This window comes from Heloderma suspectum, chromosome 17 (assembly GCF_057233095.1).
Source record: "Heloderma suspectum isolate Gila_16-S chromosome 17, 16-S_ref, whole genome shotgun sequence".
In the NCBI taxonomy this organism is placed as follows: Eukaryota; Metazoa; Chordata; class Lepidosauria; order Squamata; family Helodermatidae; genus Heloderma; species Heloderma suspectum.
In genome coordinates, this window is record NC_139474.1 from 12,104,716 (window position 1) to 12,120,684 (window position 15,969).

At 52.0% G+C, this 15,969-nt stretch overlaps 1 protein-coding gene across 2 annotated transcripts; it reads right to left on the reverse strand.

Annotated features, from left to right (window-relative positions):
- Positions 1 to 3,447: 3,447 nt before the first annotated feature.
- EFNA1 (ephrin A1) lies at positions 3,448 to 15,466 on the reverse strand. 2 transcript variants are annotated; one of them, XM_084824789.1, is made up of 5 exons: positions 15,219 to 15,466; positions 7,437 to 7,732; positions 6,279 to 6,344; positions 5,506 to 5,556; positions 3,448 to 4,889 (listed from the first exon to the last, which is right to left on the reverse strand). In XM_084824789.1, exons 1-5 carry the CDS (start codon positions 15,317 to 15,319, stop codon positions 4,774 to 4,776), a joined length of 630 nt encoding a protein of 209 aa, XP_084680915.1. In that variant the 5' UTR covers positions 15,320 to 15,466; the 3' UTR covers positions 3,448 to 4,773. The 2 variants fall into 2 exon arrangements, with proteins under 2 accessions (XP_084680915.1, XP_084680916.1); XM_084824790.1 differs by lacking the exon at positions 5,506 to 5,556 and having other exon boundaries at positions 3,452 to 4,889.
- Positions 15,467 to 15,969: the final 503 nt, after the last annotated feature.

The window sequence follows — 15,969 nt, forward strand, 5'->3', positions numbered from 1 at the left end:
CTATGTTTGTTTCCCTTTACCAAAGCTGTGTCGAAAGAAAATACAGCCTAATTGGATGTTCCCAATAAATGAAGTTTGGGGGGATTTTTAAACCCAGCTAATGGGCAACGTTGACATTACGAGTCAGGGTACCCGAAACAGGTTGAGCGTGCTTCCCAAATTAAGCCCAAATTTGGATGTTACCTATGGCTCTTGACCTTTGTAATGTTTTCCTTGCCCCCTCACTTCTGGACAAACTGAGCTTCGGGGCTATTTGATATCCGTCACTTTACTTTCCTCCAACTCATTGCCCTTTTTGCTCATTCTCCCCTCTTCTGCCCCCACCCCACAATTTTCCTTCCGTTGAAACGCCAGTTAATTAATTAACTAATCCAAAGGGCTCCTGCGGGCACGGCGGGGAAGGTCACGAGCTCAACCTCAGAGGGCCTCATTGTGGTGATGGCAGTGGTGAGAATGTTACAGGCCGCTAGGAAGTGAAATCAGATACAGTTACTAGACGCAGGACAGGTTTCCATCTGTTCCAGCCGTATTTGGCTTTAGGAGAGAGATGTGTGTGAGGGGGGGGGGGGGATGCCGCTTTTAAAAAGAGAGGTGTATCATGTGGACTAGAAGAATGATCTTTGCTTCCCTTCCTCCGTTCTCCCCCACTTTTCCCTGTTTATTCAGTACGGTGAACTGTTTCGAGTTGCAGTGATCTCTGCGGTTGTGAATGGTTAGTGTTTAATTCCTACAGATTTAAGCTTAAACTGAATTGTCAGACAGTCTACTTTTGTGTGTGTGTTTCATTGTATTTCATTTCCCTCTGACCTCACTGCTTACAATCCAACTTTCTTCACACCAAATGGGAGAGAGCGTGTTGTTCGTAAATGTGTGTTATATTATATGATGTTATAGGAACGGTGATGTTCATTGTTGTACTTTTTAAGATGCTGCCAAGGGAAGACTTTGTCCTTTATTAGGTAGACTAAAACATTTTCCAGATAAATAAAACCTTTGAGCAAAATGTGTGTGTGTGTACTTTAATTGTTTTTAAAGTTTTCAAACTCTTTTGAAGTGTTTTGATTTAAGACCTGAAAAGCAACTAAAAAATGTACAGATAAAATAATAATGTGTGTATCAAGATTTCAGTATTTATAACCGATCCTGGCCAATCCCACGGCTTCATACTGCCTTGCCAATCACTGGGGACAATGTAGCATGCCCCAATTCCCTTCTGTGCCTACAGGGGGCACTGTGACTATGCACATGTGGTCCCCAGATAGCTCACTCCTAAACGGGCTTCACTACCTGCTACTAGGCCTCACCAGACCAAAACAGACACGGTCAGATTGCACATCATTAATATCCCCCCAGATGTGTGTGGGGGGGTTGATTTTGAGGGGGTGCTAAGCCTCCACCCCATGAAGTTTCAACACCCCTTTCACCCCAGCATCAATCCAAATCAGCACCCTCTTCTCCCAGATAGCTTTAAAGCCTTTTTTTTTTTTTAAGCCACAACATCCAATCGTCTGTTTCAGCCCACAAAACGCACCCCGACACTGTGGAGAGACAAGGAAAGGAACAATTCCAGCAAACAACAGAAACGCAACCAGAAGAAAACCATGACCCCAAACCCAGCTTTTGACGCAAGACCACAGAAGCAGCCGCTGTGGTTCTGCTGAGTAACACGGTGCGTCTGGCTGGGTCACTTTCCCCATCTCCAAACGTACCACAGCAGCAGAACATGTCCGTACAACCAGACAAATTGCTTCCATGACTAGTCCCCGTCCGATAAGACCACACCGACGCATCATCCCTGGGAACCGTCGGCATCAACAAACCAATTAAAGAGACTTTGTATGTTTTGGGGAGATTTCCCTGAACAGTACATGGCAGACAACCAGTGTGCCATAATCCTTCCCCCAAACACCTCTATGACGCCGTTTCTTTCTCTCTTCAAACCCATCCTCCAAAACCCACTTTTTCCATAAAGCTCTGGGAAAAAACCCCTAGTCCTAGTTCTCCACTGAAACTAAGCTTGGATTGTATGCTTTTCGTATTTCAATCGTTTGTTTGTTTCCTGTAAGCCGCCCAGAGAACTTTGTTATGGGCGGGGCAGGGGACGGCGGCACACAAACGCTGGAAATAAGAACACTTAAGTGAATTTGGGGGTTTTAGCTCCACCACCATCCTCCGCCCTCCCCTTGTGGGCTCCATTAAGGCAAGTTGTAGATTGTAAGCTCCATGGGGCAGAGAGTTGCATTCTTGTTAATGACTGGGTCAAACCTCCTTGTTAATCACTGTCAAAAATGAGATGTATTGATGACACTGTATTAACAAAACAAACACAAAGCAATGTGATTTGCACTTAAAAAAGAAGGGAATAACGCTGCAACCAAGCTAACCCAAATTCTGTAGCTGAACCAAAAGGGCAAAATTGCAAACAATTCGTTAGTTTCAGTCTTTTATTTTGCAATGTGTACTATTTTGCATCATCTAGGCTGCTGTCATATACACACTTACTTGGGAGTAAGCCCCCATGAAGTCAAACAGGCTTACTTCCGAGTAGTCATGTATAGCATTGGACTGTTGTTCTGCTCTTCAGGAGGAGAAAGAAGCGGGATCTTCAAATTCTGGTCACTGGAACTGTTTGTTCAGTGACTCCTCTGGCTGTTGAGTTTTTAACCAGGCATTTGTTCACACCTATTTTCAAGACTATCCATCTGTGCATTCCTTAAGGACTAGAACCTTGTTTGGGTTTGTTTAAAAAGAAGCCAGAAATTTCTCAAAAGCTGGATTCTGTGAGTGTTAAGCTAGGCTCTTTTATGCTTCTGTGGCATTGTGGTGTACACATACACGCCCTTGCTGGTGCAGTCCAGTAGACGAAACGAAACAGAGCCACCGGTGATTCAAACCTGTCAGTTCCAGCAATGATAACCATTCACTGAGCCTCCCAGGTATAAAATGGAAACCGCACCATCCTACCTTACAAGGTGGTAGTGAAGAGAACCAGGCTGAAAGGCCTTCTGAAAAATTAACAAAAACCTTACAGGAATACTGAATGGCAGCATTTGCAGCACGTAGACAGAAGAATAAGGTTTTTAAAGCACATTTTCTGCCTACCATGGCTCCCAGCTATATCACCCATGTTGAAAGATCAGTAGAATTGCCAGGTTTTGGGGTTTGGCTTCAACTCTCCTCCTTCTCAAGGTCTCCAGGAGGAGAAATGTCAGGATGGATGGCATCACGGAGGGGCGGTATGAGAGCTTTTGCTGTTAGCTCCATCCCTTTGTCTCCCCTGAGGCTCCACGCCCAGCTGGGCTCTTACCCAATCTACGAGCCACCATCTTATGCCATGAGGCTCCGCCCCATCTCCCAGGCTCCACCCCTTCAATGTACCAAGCCACTCCCTTTAATCAGAGACTGCATAGGTTCCTGCAGTGTGGCATAGACGGCAACACAGAAAATTCATTTTCAGCTATTTATTCTGTATAAAAAATATCCAACAATATAAAGCTTTAAGGATTATTTTCTCTCCCCCCTACTCAGTTTTTTTTTAAATCCATTTGCCATCAATTCATTCTCTGTCCTTGTGATGTAGTGTTTTGTGTGCTGGGTGATGTACCGCCTTTTGTTGACCTTTGCAATGGATGCACCCCCCCCCCCACACACACAATTTTAAGGTCTTACATGACCTGGAAGGACGGGTTAAGAAGCTGCATACCCCGGCACCAAAAGGATAAGGCTTGATTACGATAACTCGGGGAGGTTCTGGACTGGACTCTGGAAGATTTCGGAAGGACCGAAGATGGCTGCTGTTAGCTGGGGGAGGCAACCTGATGCCCTCCGGATGTTTTGGACCTCAACTCCTATCAACCCCAGTCAGCACAGCCGGTTATGAGGTATGGCAGCTGTCGTCCAAAACATCTGGAGAGCACCAAGTTGCGTACCCCTGCTGTTAGCCTTCCATGGCTAAGTGGACCCTCCATGAGCAGAGACAGTTTACCTCTGAATACGATATGCTGCATGCCCGGTTTGAGGGCTTCCTAGCCACATCTGGCTGACCAACATCGGAAGCAGGATACTGGATGAGAGAAACCCTTTGGTTGTTCCAACAGGGCCCTCCTTCTGAGCTTTTGAGGCCAGGTTTGAAAGCAGCTGGTTTCCCGTTTGCTCTTTTGAGGTCTAAGGCAGAGATCCACTGTACTTTCGCTGGGGGGGGGGGAAGCAAAGAGGGGGATTCAGAAAGGGGTAGACAAGAGAGGGGCTTCCCCCCAAATCCAGGCCCTGCCTGTTTATTGTCTGATAAATTATTCACACTGTACACAGTCCAAGGTAGTCGGCAGGTCCAGTATTATGCCGTGGCTCATGCCATCCCAAGAGGCTGTAAGTTCGTGGCACATTGTGTCGTGGCATTCCAAGCATCTCCGGCCTGCAGGATGCTCAGTGCTGTGGCCCTTGTGGCCTGGCTATGCCTGCCCAGCATGTCCTTCTCCTCGCCAGGGAACCAAACAGAACCCCCATCTAGTCCACATTAGTCTGTGCAGGGTTTTCTGCCCAACTGGGCCACCATCCATGTCACTCCAAAGTGCTCAGCGCCTCCATGGTCATGAACTCCATGGTCGAGTTCATGATTTGAACTCGGTACTTGGCCCACTAACACTGGCCAGTCTGGAGCTTCTGGGGGAGGAGTCATGGGTGCACAACTCACGTCCCCCTACCCTGCTTGGGGCCGACGAGCTCCCCCTCCCTCGTGGCTCAGTCCTCGCGGCTCAAACTCGGGAGAGGACTCCATCAGGGTCCGCGAGCCAGCAGCAGTGGTAGCAGGAGGCTGACAAAGGTGAAAGGGCTGCAGGGCCGGGGGGCCGAATTCTGCCCCACGCTGCGCAGCATCGGGGCATCAGGATCATCTAGAAAAAACACACACAAGAAAAGTCATGGAGGGGGTTCTAGTTACCAAGGGGGAGCGCAAGGCAGATGTTTGTGACAAAATCAGGAGTAAATTTGGAAGGGCAGGCGCCCATCATGACAGTCCCTCTAGCCATGCCCCCTAAGGCGGGTCCAAAGATGCAACGGTGTTGAATCATACCAACATGCCAGTTCTAGCCGTTTTCATCTCCACCAGGAGCAGGTCTTTGGTCAAGCAAATGGGTCTGAATTGCCCACTGAAGACCAAGACATCCCAAAACGCTTTGCATTAGAACAGGGAACCACAGATTGTTGCTGGGAAAATCCATCCACCCCACACCTCCAGCGAGGACTGCAGCTATGCTCAGAGGGAACAGGGAATTCAGAGGGGGCATGGAGGGGCAGAGGACGTCGGCATCCTTGCTCATCAAAAAAGCGCTGGTGCTGCATCCCTGAGAGCCCTGACTCCACTATGCCACTGGATGGAATAGATGAAGCACACCAAATTCAACCCACTGGTGTCTTTCCCCTACTGAACCACAGCACCCCCATCGCTACGCCCTTCCCAAAGCGCTCTCTCTCTCTCTCTCTCTCTCATTCTCCCATTCACGGACCTACCTGACTGGAGTCTCCCCTTCTGAGTGGGGCTGTGGCCGGGCAGCATCCGAGCTAGAAGTGAACGGAGACGCACAGTGAAGGCCGGACCTCTAGGACGTCCCATGCACCCGACCCCACCCCTGGGCCCAGGGCTCTCGAACCCCAGTTCCAAACCCCACGTGCAGGCCGAACTCTCTCCGCCCAAGACACGCATACAAATGTGTGGGGGTGGAATACTGGTCCACCTAACAGGGCTGCTGCAAGGGCTGCTGAGATGTGCAACGGATATCCATATGGGCCTGCGCTATTCTCCAGTTCTGAGGAGGTGCGGATTTCAATCAGGAAAACTGCATTTAACCCCTTCAGGTAGTGCTGCAGCTCTGGTTTAACCCCTTCAGGTAGTGCTGCAGCTCTGACCTAAGTCATTCTTTCTCTCTGCCTCTCCCTCTCTCTCCCGCACATGCACACGCACACACAGTGGCTCTTTTAAAGCTTTAAATCCAGACTCTGGGAGATCTAGCTGCGGATCTCAGAGTTTCGCCCTGTGAGGTCAGTTTACATATATATGATTTATCGTCACCTTCCCCCAGGCCTCTAGAAACAAAGGCCTGAAACCCTCTATTCAGACAGCTGCAGGCTCCTGTTTTCCAGTTCTCTCACAAGTATTTCTCTACAGGTGATCCTTAAGCATCACTTTTTCCTGAGCATCAAAATAGGAAATTCCTTAAACAGGTTGGAGACAAAGACAGACACAAAGAGAGAGAGAAGTGGAGGTCAGGCATTAGAATACTCACCGTTTTTCCCGGCCACCGTCACCTTCAATTTGAGACAAGTATCTCCGTGGTGATGGATCGGTTTTGCTAGCAAAGGGAGAGAGGAAAAAAGAAAAAAAAAACACAAGAGAGAGATGTGGTTAGAACAAGAGAGAGAGAGAATTAACACCCGGAAGGTTTGTGGGATGTGGTGTTTAGGGGTGGCGTAGGGGCTTCCTAGTTTCTACGCATCTGTGGCTCAGTAGCATGAAACAGGCCGGTGAACTTTTAAATTGATTCCAATTACCGTTCTCATAACTCTAGTATTTAGAGTTATGTGACACATTGTTCACTTATGGAACTCAGTGCCGCAAGATGCAGCGATAGCTCCTGGCTTAGGAGGCTTACAAAGGCCACTCTCCGCAACTACAGAAGGATGATGCTCTTAACTAAAACTAGGAAAGCTGAGAACATCCAGTCACAGATCCCTCCTGGAGCTCGGCCGTTAAACTCCTATAACCAAGAGCTCATTATAAATACATGGTTAAAAATAACTATTCATGAACTGGCCGGAAACAGGCAGGGATCAGGATTCAAATCCAACCTCTGCCACAGTCTTGTTGTGAAGCCTGAAGCCAGTCAGTTCCTGTTTCTCTCAGTCTTTTTTTTCTCATCTGTAAAATGGGCTTAAACTAAGGGTGTCGAACTTCTTTCAGCTCGAGGTCTGAATTCCACTTAGGAGCTCTCGGGGGCCACATTCCAGCAGTGGGCAGGGCCAAAGGTAAAAAGGGTAGGGCCAAAAAGCCCAAACTACCAGCATATTTTGGCTTAAACCTCTTCTGCTAGTAACTAAGCCTTAGGAGAGGCATTTCAACCTTTTAGAATGGGGCAGTGGGGAAATATGCAAAAGTTGAGGAAACTCCCAAAGATTGGTGCTCTGGAGAAAGGGGGACAGGAGAAGGAGATGTGGCCCTCTGGGGAACCGCAGCCAGCTGGATTGGGACCGCAGGCAGACCCGGTTTGGCAGGCCCGAGCTCAACCCCCCGGGTTTAAATAGCGGCCTTCCGATGTCAGTGGGGCGGTGAATCCGCTCCGGGTTTCAGTCAGAACCAGCCAGAACTCCAAGGTGCGGAGCCACCAGCTTCCACTGGGGACGATGAAGAGCATTCAGCCATACCACCGGGTTCAAGGGACACTTACAGATATAATAGTAGTCGTGACCCTCCCGAAACTCCTTGCCGAGCGTGAAGGGCGTGAAGCGCTGGAATTTCTCTGAGAAGCGCTCAGGGCCGTGCAGGGCATCTGGCCGGTTGCACTCCCACCGAATCTGCTCCTTGGACTGTGGCTTACAGGTCTCATACTCTTTTTGCTCCACCAGGTATAATGTGTAGCGTTCCATGGTGTGTGGGGAGACACCTGCCTCCTCGTAGTGCGGGCAGATGATGTCCAGGTAGTCGTTCAGGCGTACTTCCACAGCATAATCGCCCTTCTGAAACCTAGGCCAGATGGAGGGAACGGCGTTTAGCGTCCGTACGATGTGTTAGGGAGATCGAAAACCTTCAAACAATTCTGCAAGGTAGCATCATTAGCCCCACACTGCAGGTGGAAGGACTGAGGCCGGGAGAAACACAGCTCGATTCAGGCCACCGACCGAGCTAATGACAAAAGGTGACATTTGAACTCGGGACCTCAACACTCAGACTCTTAGCCACTGCGCAACGCTAGAGGGGACTCACATTAGAGGCAAGCGGGGTTTCAGAGAAACAGCTTTCCAGCGGTACTTTGACATCCTGGGAAATCCGTGGAATTCATGTTATGATACTATTGTGTTCTTGTGAATTTGTATTTTTACTGCTCTTGTCAGCTGCCTCAGGGGCCCTCTAGGCTAAAAGTGTTTTAAATAAAATAGGAAAACAAACAAATAAAAAAAATTTAACAAGGGATGGGAACTGTTGGCAGTGCTGGTCTACTAAATCTATAACTTTTTTTTGACACACGTGGCGATTTTGCAAGAAAGCAGCAAAATATCAGCAAATGATCGACAAGACTTTTTCCAATTACAACCCAAAACCATAACCCAGCACTCCGTATACTGAATTTTGCCTTGTTGGGGAATGTTGACATAATATATATGATACAATGGACACCCAAAACGCAGAAAACTGAGAAGTTATTTCCATACGGGTTGGGACTTGCAATTTGGCAAAGACTTATTGGGAATGGGAGAATAAGGGCTGTAATAGAAAAGATAGCCCGGATAAAGGTGCAATCCTATGCATATTTAGACAGAAAAAAGTCCTATTTTTTTCTGTCTAAACTTGCCTAGGATTGCGCCCTAAAGCTCCTTAAGGATGCAGTCCTATGGCACACTTCACTAGGCCCGCCTTCCCCAGTCTGGTGCCCTCCAAATGTTTTGGACTACAACTCCCAGCATTCCCGACTATTCCATCCCCAGCTGCAAACCTCCTTGAAAATTTCCCCCCTGCATGGCAATTAAGCTAGAATAGAAACTCTTCCATTCGCACCAATGGGCACTCAGGGTTCTGGGAAATACATCTGGGCCCCTGGGAAATACGTCGGGGGCCCTGGGAAACAGATGTGGAACAAGCCCCTAACGGATTGGGGGTGCACACAAGGGGCAGGCAGAGCAGTCGGTGGTGAAGTACACAAAGGCACATGCCCACACACCCCGTTGGGGTAGCCGTTCCTCAGCCACCCCCAGCGCGGTTGCAGGAGGAGGTTTCTGGCTGACTTGCATTCCCAGAGCTGAGCCAGAGCAGTTATTAAAGGTTTACCAAGCCGGCTGGAAATCGGCTCCTCCCTGAGCCGGGAAAGGTTTGGGAACCAAGCGCCGGAGAATGCTTCTCCCCGCAAACCGGTTTGGCCACCCGAGCAGGGTGGCAAATTCCCTGGCAGGAGGCAGTAAAGCCATGTTACTGCTGCCTCCAAAGGAGAGATACGAGCAGTCCGGCGGAGAGATACCAGCGGTCCCCCCAACCCCGAGCCTCCCTCCTTGCCCCGGGGCAACACCCCACCCAGGTTCCTGACTCTGCCTTCAAAGGTCGCCCGGAGAGGGTGAGGGAACGATTCCACAACCGCCTGGTTGAGCTGAAAAGTAATACAGCCGGTCAAAGGGGAAACAGGCAAGAGAGTTTGAGATGGGCCTTTTTGATGAAGTGGTCCCATCACCAAATGGTATGTCTGCAATCCCTCCTCCACCTTAAAACTCTGACTATGCAGACTTCCTGACTACAAGAACCAGTCCATCTCCCCGCCCCCCGTGCCCCCCCCCCCGACCTGCTTTTGGTAGCATCTTGTCTGGAGAAGAGCTCTGGAGATCTCGAAAGCTTGCACGTTGGTATTTGGTGATTTTTGAATTGGCCAGATAAATGGATTAATACGGATTTGGGATTTTTTTTCTTATGGTGAACATGGCTGACTCTTTGTTTTTTGGATTACATGGGCCTCACTCCAAGACTCCCTGCCCTACCCAAGCTCACATTTCAGGGTATGGCAAAGATGGGGGCCCTGCCTGGCACAGCCTGCATGGCTTTTGAGTAAAATCAGGCAGCATATAAATGTTAATAATAAACAAAATAAAATCACATTTTAAAAAACATCAGGAACCTCTCGAGGAAAACGGGGCGCCCAAGGATACTGGGTCCTGACCCGGTGGGGGTTTTGAAGCTTCCTTTGTATTGCGGGGAGGGCAGCCCACACTGGCTGCTGTGATTGCTCCTGCATGGAGCAATACCTGTGATTGCAATACATGTGATTGCACCTGCATGGGCCAAAGGCGCTTTCCTCCCAATGAAGCAACCTCTGGAACAGGGGCACAGAAACCCGCCCGTGTTCCAAGGATGGCCAAGCCCCTTTTGATGTGGAGAAACATCTTTTGCAAAGATGTCTCAGGCCAAGTGGCTATTCCTGATGGGAAGTATATTAGGGAATCTCAAGAGGACATTTCTGGGGGAATATTAGGGAATTGCAAGAGGACATTTCTGGGGCTTTTCCCTTGCCCCACGCCTTTTCCCCAGCCGGCTTTTCCCAAGCCCCACACCTTTCCCCAGCTGCTAACCATTTGGTGTTTTCCCAGCTTTTCTGCAGGTTTCCCCCTGTTTCTTCCCCATTCTAAAGGGATGAAATGCCTCTCCTAAGATTTAGTTCCTGGTAATCAGAGCTTTAAGCTACAATATGCTGATGTTTGTGGGTCCACCCCTTTTGCCTTTGGTCCCGCCCATCACTGGAAGCTGGCCCCCGAGAGCTTCTCTGAAATCAATTTTGGCCCTCAGCCTGAAAGGATCTGGAAGGACCAGCATGATCTGGAAGGACCAGCATGGCGGAAACCATCGAGCCCCACCCCACTCCACAGAAGCAGACGCTGCGAGAAGTCTGACCGTTCCGTCAAAGGCGCCACCGTGAGACGCCACTGCCTCGGCTACAACATGAGGCCACGTCTCGGGAAGGAAGCTATGCAGAGCGGCCTTCCCCAACCCAACGCCCTACAGATGTTTTGGACAAGAACCCCAATTCCCAGCCTGCCGGGGACGATGGACGCTGCGGCCCAAAAACATCTGGAGGGGTTGGGGAAGGCCCAAAGCACAGCTGTGTTGCCAGAGGCTGCCACATCTGGTCCCGCATCCTCCTGCCTGAACTTTCGCTGACCAGAGCCGCCGCCGCCGCCACCGCCTCCCCGCTGGGAAAAGGCCACACATAAACACGACCCATCCACCCCTGTCCTGCGGAGGCGGAGATGGTCCCAGCAAAACTGGCATCGGGCTCTGCCGCCTCACGGCTTGCGCACAGCCTGGAGTCAAGCTCCGAGCCAAGACGGTTTCATCTCCGGCGTGTCCTTGGCGGAAAAAAACCACACACGGTAATAAGGGGGGAAAAAAACACACACACACATTAAAACTCTCAACATGTTTGTCCCCCAGCCCAAAAAAGGAGAGAGGCTTCCTGCCCTGCGTGCCCCTGGCGCCTTACCCTGGCCGCTCGCCAGCACCAGGCGGGAAGGAAGAGGCCCAGGCCAGCGAGGAAGCTGACCCTGGGAAAGGAAGCGCTGGCTGGCCATCTTGCGGGTTCCCTCTCCTCCACAGTTTGCCAGCTGCAGCCTTGCAAGGCCCTGCTTGCTCCCCGCTGCCCATGAACTTTGCCCTGTTATGCCAACTCGTTCGTTCTGTTCCGACCCGCAAATGGAACCCCCCCCAGGAGGGAGGGGAGGTAGATGCTGTTGTGGGGGGAGGTGGGAGCAGACCTGTATGGATGCCGCTTCAGACAGAAACAGCTCTGCAGATCAGCCCCTTCTGTCTGTGGTCTCGCTGTCTGTTCAAGCCCCCGTTTCCTAAATCCAAAGACCCCCCCTCTATTCTGTTGCTCCTCAGGGCTTACGTTGTGCCAGGGCCCAAGATGCCCCAAAGCACCAAAGCTCAGCTGGGAAGGCATGGTTATGAAGAGACAAGGGAACCTCTGAGCAGACACAGAATACAGTTGCCTCAACATTTCTGCAACTGCAGCAAGCTCGCCATTACACCGGGGCTAAGGCCATAAGACATGCCCTGCAGGATCAAACCAAAGCCCCATCTGACCCGGCGCCCTGCTTCCGACGGCGGACAGCCGGAAACCTTCAGGAAGCACCAAGCAGGGGCGTTCTCTGTGGTGGTGCTCCGACTTCGGAACCCCCCTTGAAGGAAACATAACTGGTGCCGACTTAAGTTTCCTATTCACCACCCAATTAAAATGTTTCTTTCTGCCCAAGCATTTTAAGATCTTACAATTCAATTTATCTTTAAACTGAGCGGATGGTTTGCGTTTGCATTGGGCTTGCCAGCGGAAGAGTTCCTGTCTTCCTTGGGCTTCTAAAGTGCGATTGGGCGGTTTTTTAAACATTGGATTTGTCTGTTTTTAATGCTGCACACGCCACCCTCGTGGATGAAGGGTGCTTTATACGTTTCAGAAATAAAAAATAAAGAAACAAATAAAATAAAATAAGGTTTGCGTTTTAGCACCTACTGCTCAGAGATACACTGCTCCTGAACATGGAGGTTCCATTCTAGTGGAGAGCAAGAAAAGTCCTTTGGATCAGACCCAAAGTCCATCTTACCCAGCGTCCTGTTTCACACAGGAGCCAATCAGATGCCTCCAAGGAGGGTCCCACGAATGGTACAAAGGCAAAAGCCCTCACTTACTGTCTGCGGTATTCAGTCATGCTGCTAAGGACCATGGAGGCTCTATTTATCCATCACAGCCAACAGCCTCCACTATTATGGGTGAAAGCAGCCCATCCGTCCAGCTGGTGTTCCCCAAGCTGGTGCCCTCCCGATGTTTTGGACTTCAACTCCCATTGGCCCCAGCCAGGTTGGCCCAAAGGCCAGGGACACTGGGGTTCGTCGTCCAAAACATTGGGAGGTCACCAAGTTTGGGGAACGCTGGCCACGACAGCTTTGGTATCTCAAGAATCAAAGCAATCCATTTACAGCCCGATGGGTTCTGAACTCAGGGCTGACCAGAGGCCAGGGGGATGGGCACAGCTGGAGCGGGAGGGGGAGGCCACCTGGAACTCTGGTCTCGGCCTTGAGGTTTTCACAACAGGACACAGATGTCCCGGGCTTCTCTTACACAACTGAATGAACAAAGGCACCACCAGCTCTCCCCCGCCTGCCCCCCGCCTCCTCCCAGGCCCCCCCATCTCCAGCCAGCCCCCTCCCTCCCACCCTGCCACACACCTTGCTTCTCAGCTTAAAAACAATCTTCCAATGCAGTTAACCCGTGAGACCCCGGATCCAAGGCGCAAGCTTGCTAGCCCAGCTGGAGGGAGGATTGCCACCTTGCCCCCCCCAGCTCAGCCAGGGTGGCCTTTAACAATGTGCCATGCCGATATTCAACAGGCGAGCCCTCCCAGGATCCAGGAAAGCACCTGTTGAATTTCAGCCTGGCCCATGAATGTTTTTTTTTTGTTTTTACGGCCACCCCTGTAAAAAACACACACATGGGGAAAAGTGAGAATGAAGGTTTGCGCCCCAAGAAGCAGAGTATGTGGGTCAGCTTGCACACTGTGTGTGTGTGGGGGGTGAAAACCCCCTCGCACTCATCCGTCTCCTTGTGGTTCTACAGCCAAAGTTATGTTGTTATATAGTGTTTTAAACAAAAAAACTGAACTGACCCTTCGCCCAAGAGACCCTAAACCAGTGTTCGCCAACCTGGTGCCCTTCAGATGGGTTGGACTATCGCTCTCATAGGCTCTGGCCATGCTGGCTGTGGAGCGATAGGCCTTGTAGTCCAACCCATCTGAAGGGCATCGAGTTAAGGAACCAAACTGAATGCCACCCATGGGCCACTGTAATGCCCTCCTGTGACACAAGCAGAAGCCTGCCGTCTCCCACACAGCATGGTCAAAAAGACAGATTTGTAAGCTCCTAGGGGCAGGAAACCTGTCTTTTTTCTTCTTGCGCTGTGCGCACAATCTATATTTATCGTCGGCGTTACATAACTCATTGAAACACGGACGCCCGGCACAACAGGCTCCGAACAAGATTCGCAAGTCACGGGGATGGTCCCCCTCCCAGACAGGCAGAGCCCACCTCATCAGAGAGGCAGGGGTGGGGGGGGCGGGAGGGGCCCTCTTGGCTGCCCCTGCCCAGCCTTCCTCCACCTCTGGATCCAGGCCCCTTGTCACCTCGCCCAGGGGCTGGCTGAGCACCAAGCAAAGGCCTACAGTGTGGATATTTACAAATGCTAGTTCTGAACCCTGGTTTCCCTCCTGCCAAGGGCACGAGGAGGAGATAGAAAGCCCTCCATGGGTTGCCTTTCTCCAAAACAAACCCGCCTACCCAGGCTGGCAGCAGACCCTCTTTTGTGGCACGTGGTTTGGGGACTTGTGGTCATGGCACCAGAGATCTGAGCCTGGTGGCTGGCGGGACACAGAGGAGGGCAGGCTGCCCCGTGCGATCCTCGACCCGGGTTGCAAAGTGTGCGGAAAGACGAAAGGGTTCAGGTCTTGTATACATACAGAGATTTGTGTTCACGCCAGATTTAAAGAACCAACACCCACACACACTTTACCCTTAGTAAGGACCACAGCTGAGGCTGGGTCATGTTCAGACAGTGTCCCAAAGCTCAGGAAAAGGGGACACGCAGTTCTGATTTCCCTCCCACTCAGGTGTGTTGTGCAGGTGTCCCTGGCCTCGCATGGCAGAAGGAGTGGGGGGGGGGTGCCAAGAGCAGGGGGACCCTTCTCACCTTTTTGAAGCAAGTGGAGTAAAATACATCTAAAAATGGGGGGGGGGATTTGCCTGCCCCTAAGATGGGGGTTGGACTCGATGGCCTTGTAGGCCCCTTCCAACCCTACTATTCTATGATTCTATGATAAGACCGCTCAGTCCAGAGTCTGAAATTGTCCCGCTGCAGGCACTCCCCCCCCCATTGGTTCATCATTGCTGGGGGGGGGGGTGCACGCGCAGGGCTTCCCAAGAAGTATTCAGGCTTTATAGCAAAGCCTCCCCCGAAAAGCTCTTGAATCAAAGGGTCTCTGGGAGAACTCCATTCCCGTGCCTGTGCCCCGGGCGCCTTCTGCCTACGTACAGCCCTCCAGTGTAGGACGACCGGACTTCTGTTGCGCTCCTGGATTTGGGGGGGAGGTGTCGGGTTGAAGCTGGGCGCCCTAAGCACATGCATATGGGGGGGAGGAAGGGGGTGCCTCCCACTGAACCCCCACATTAAGTTGAGGCGGAGGGGTACACTGCACCCCTCAACTGGGGGCCTGCTTGGAGGGCGGGATCTCCAAATCCCCCCGTACCCCAGGGCAGGGCAGGCGCCTCCCCAGCGGGCGCCCCCACAAAGCTGGGTGCCTGCCCCCTCCCAAACAGGGCGCGAGGCGCGACGGCTAGGGGTCTCCCGCTCTGTAGCGCGGCTGCAGCCCCCTCGAAGGGGCGGGCGGGCTCTCTCGAGCGCCCCCGCCCCCCCAAGCGCGCCCCCGTCACTCACTTGGGGTTGGTGCTGTTCCAGAAGACGGTGTGCCGCGCTCCGGCCGCCACGCACAGCCCGCACCACAGCCCCACCAGGGGGGCCCACAGCCAGGGCTCCATGCGGATCGAGGGGCGCGGGGGCTCGGCAGCGGCGCCTCCTCGACGGCGCGAACAAGCTCCTCGCCCGCGCCCTCTCGCCCCGCTCTCTCCCCCTTTCCCTCTCGCTCGCCCTGGCGCGCGCTCCGCCTTCGCTCTCTTTCTCGGGCTGGGCACCCTGCCCAAAGCGGAGCTATATGTACCAGGAGGCGGCACCCGCCTTTGGCTGGGCCGGGCCGGGCCGGTTAGGACAGGGAGGGAGGGGAGGGAGGCGCAGTCCCAACACAACAGAGACGTCTTTACAAACACACAGAGACAGACGGACGGACGCAGCGCCAGCAGCTGCAACCACTAGGCCCCCCCGCCGGGTGCCTTGCACGTGGGTGAGGCGGGAGGGGCGCAGGGGGCAAGGAGAAAGAGTCGGCAGAATGCTGTGGGTGGGGACTTCCACTCCCATCAGCCCCAGCCACCAGGGCCCCTGGTTCTGGAATGATGGGAGTTGTAGTCCAAAAGTTCTGGACAGGGCAACCAGGTTTGGGGGGGGGCGAGGCTGGTGTAGACAATACTGAGTTAGACGGATCCAGCGTTCTCAACTTGGTATGATTATTATCATGAATGTTCATTTATTTCGACGTGCCTCCCAACAGACAAAATTCTCTGGGCAGTTCGCAAAA

Excerpts from the sequence above, each read along its gene's own strand:
- EFNA1 (XM_084824789.1), bottom strand. The coding sequence starts at position 15,319 with ATGGAGCCCTGGCTGTGGGCCCCCCTGGTGGGGCTGTGGTGCGGGCTG. Across the intron at positions 7,733-15,218 it reads TGGAACAGCACCAACCCCAA|GTTTCAGAAGGGCGATTATG; the intron begins GTGAGTGACGGG and ends CATCTGGCCTAG. Across the intron at positions 6,345-7,436 it reads TCACGACTACTATTATATCT|CAAAACCGATCCATCACCAC; the intron begins GTAAGTGTCCCT and ends TCCCTTTGCTAG.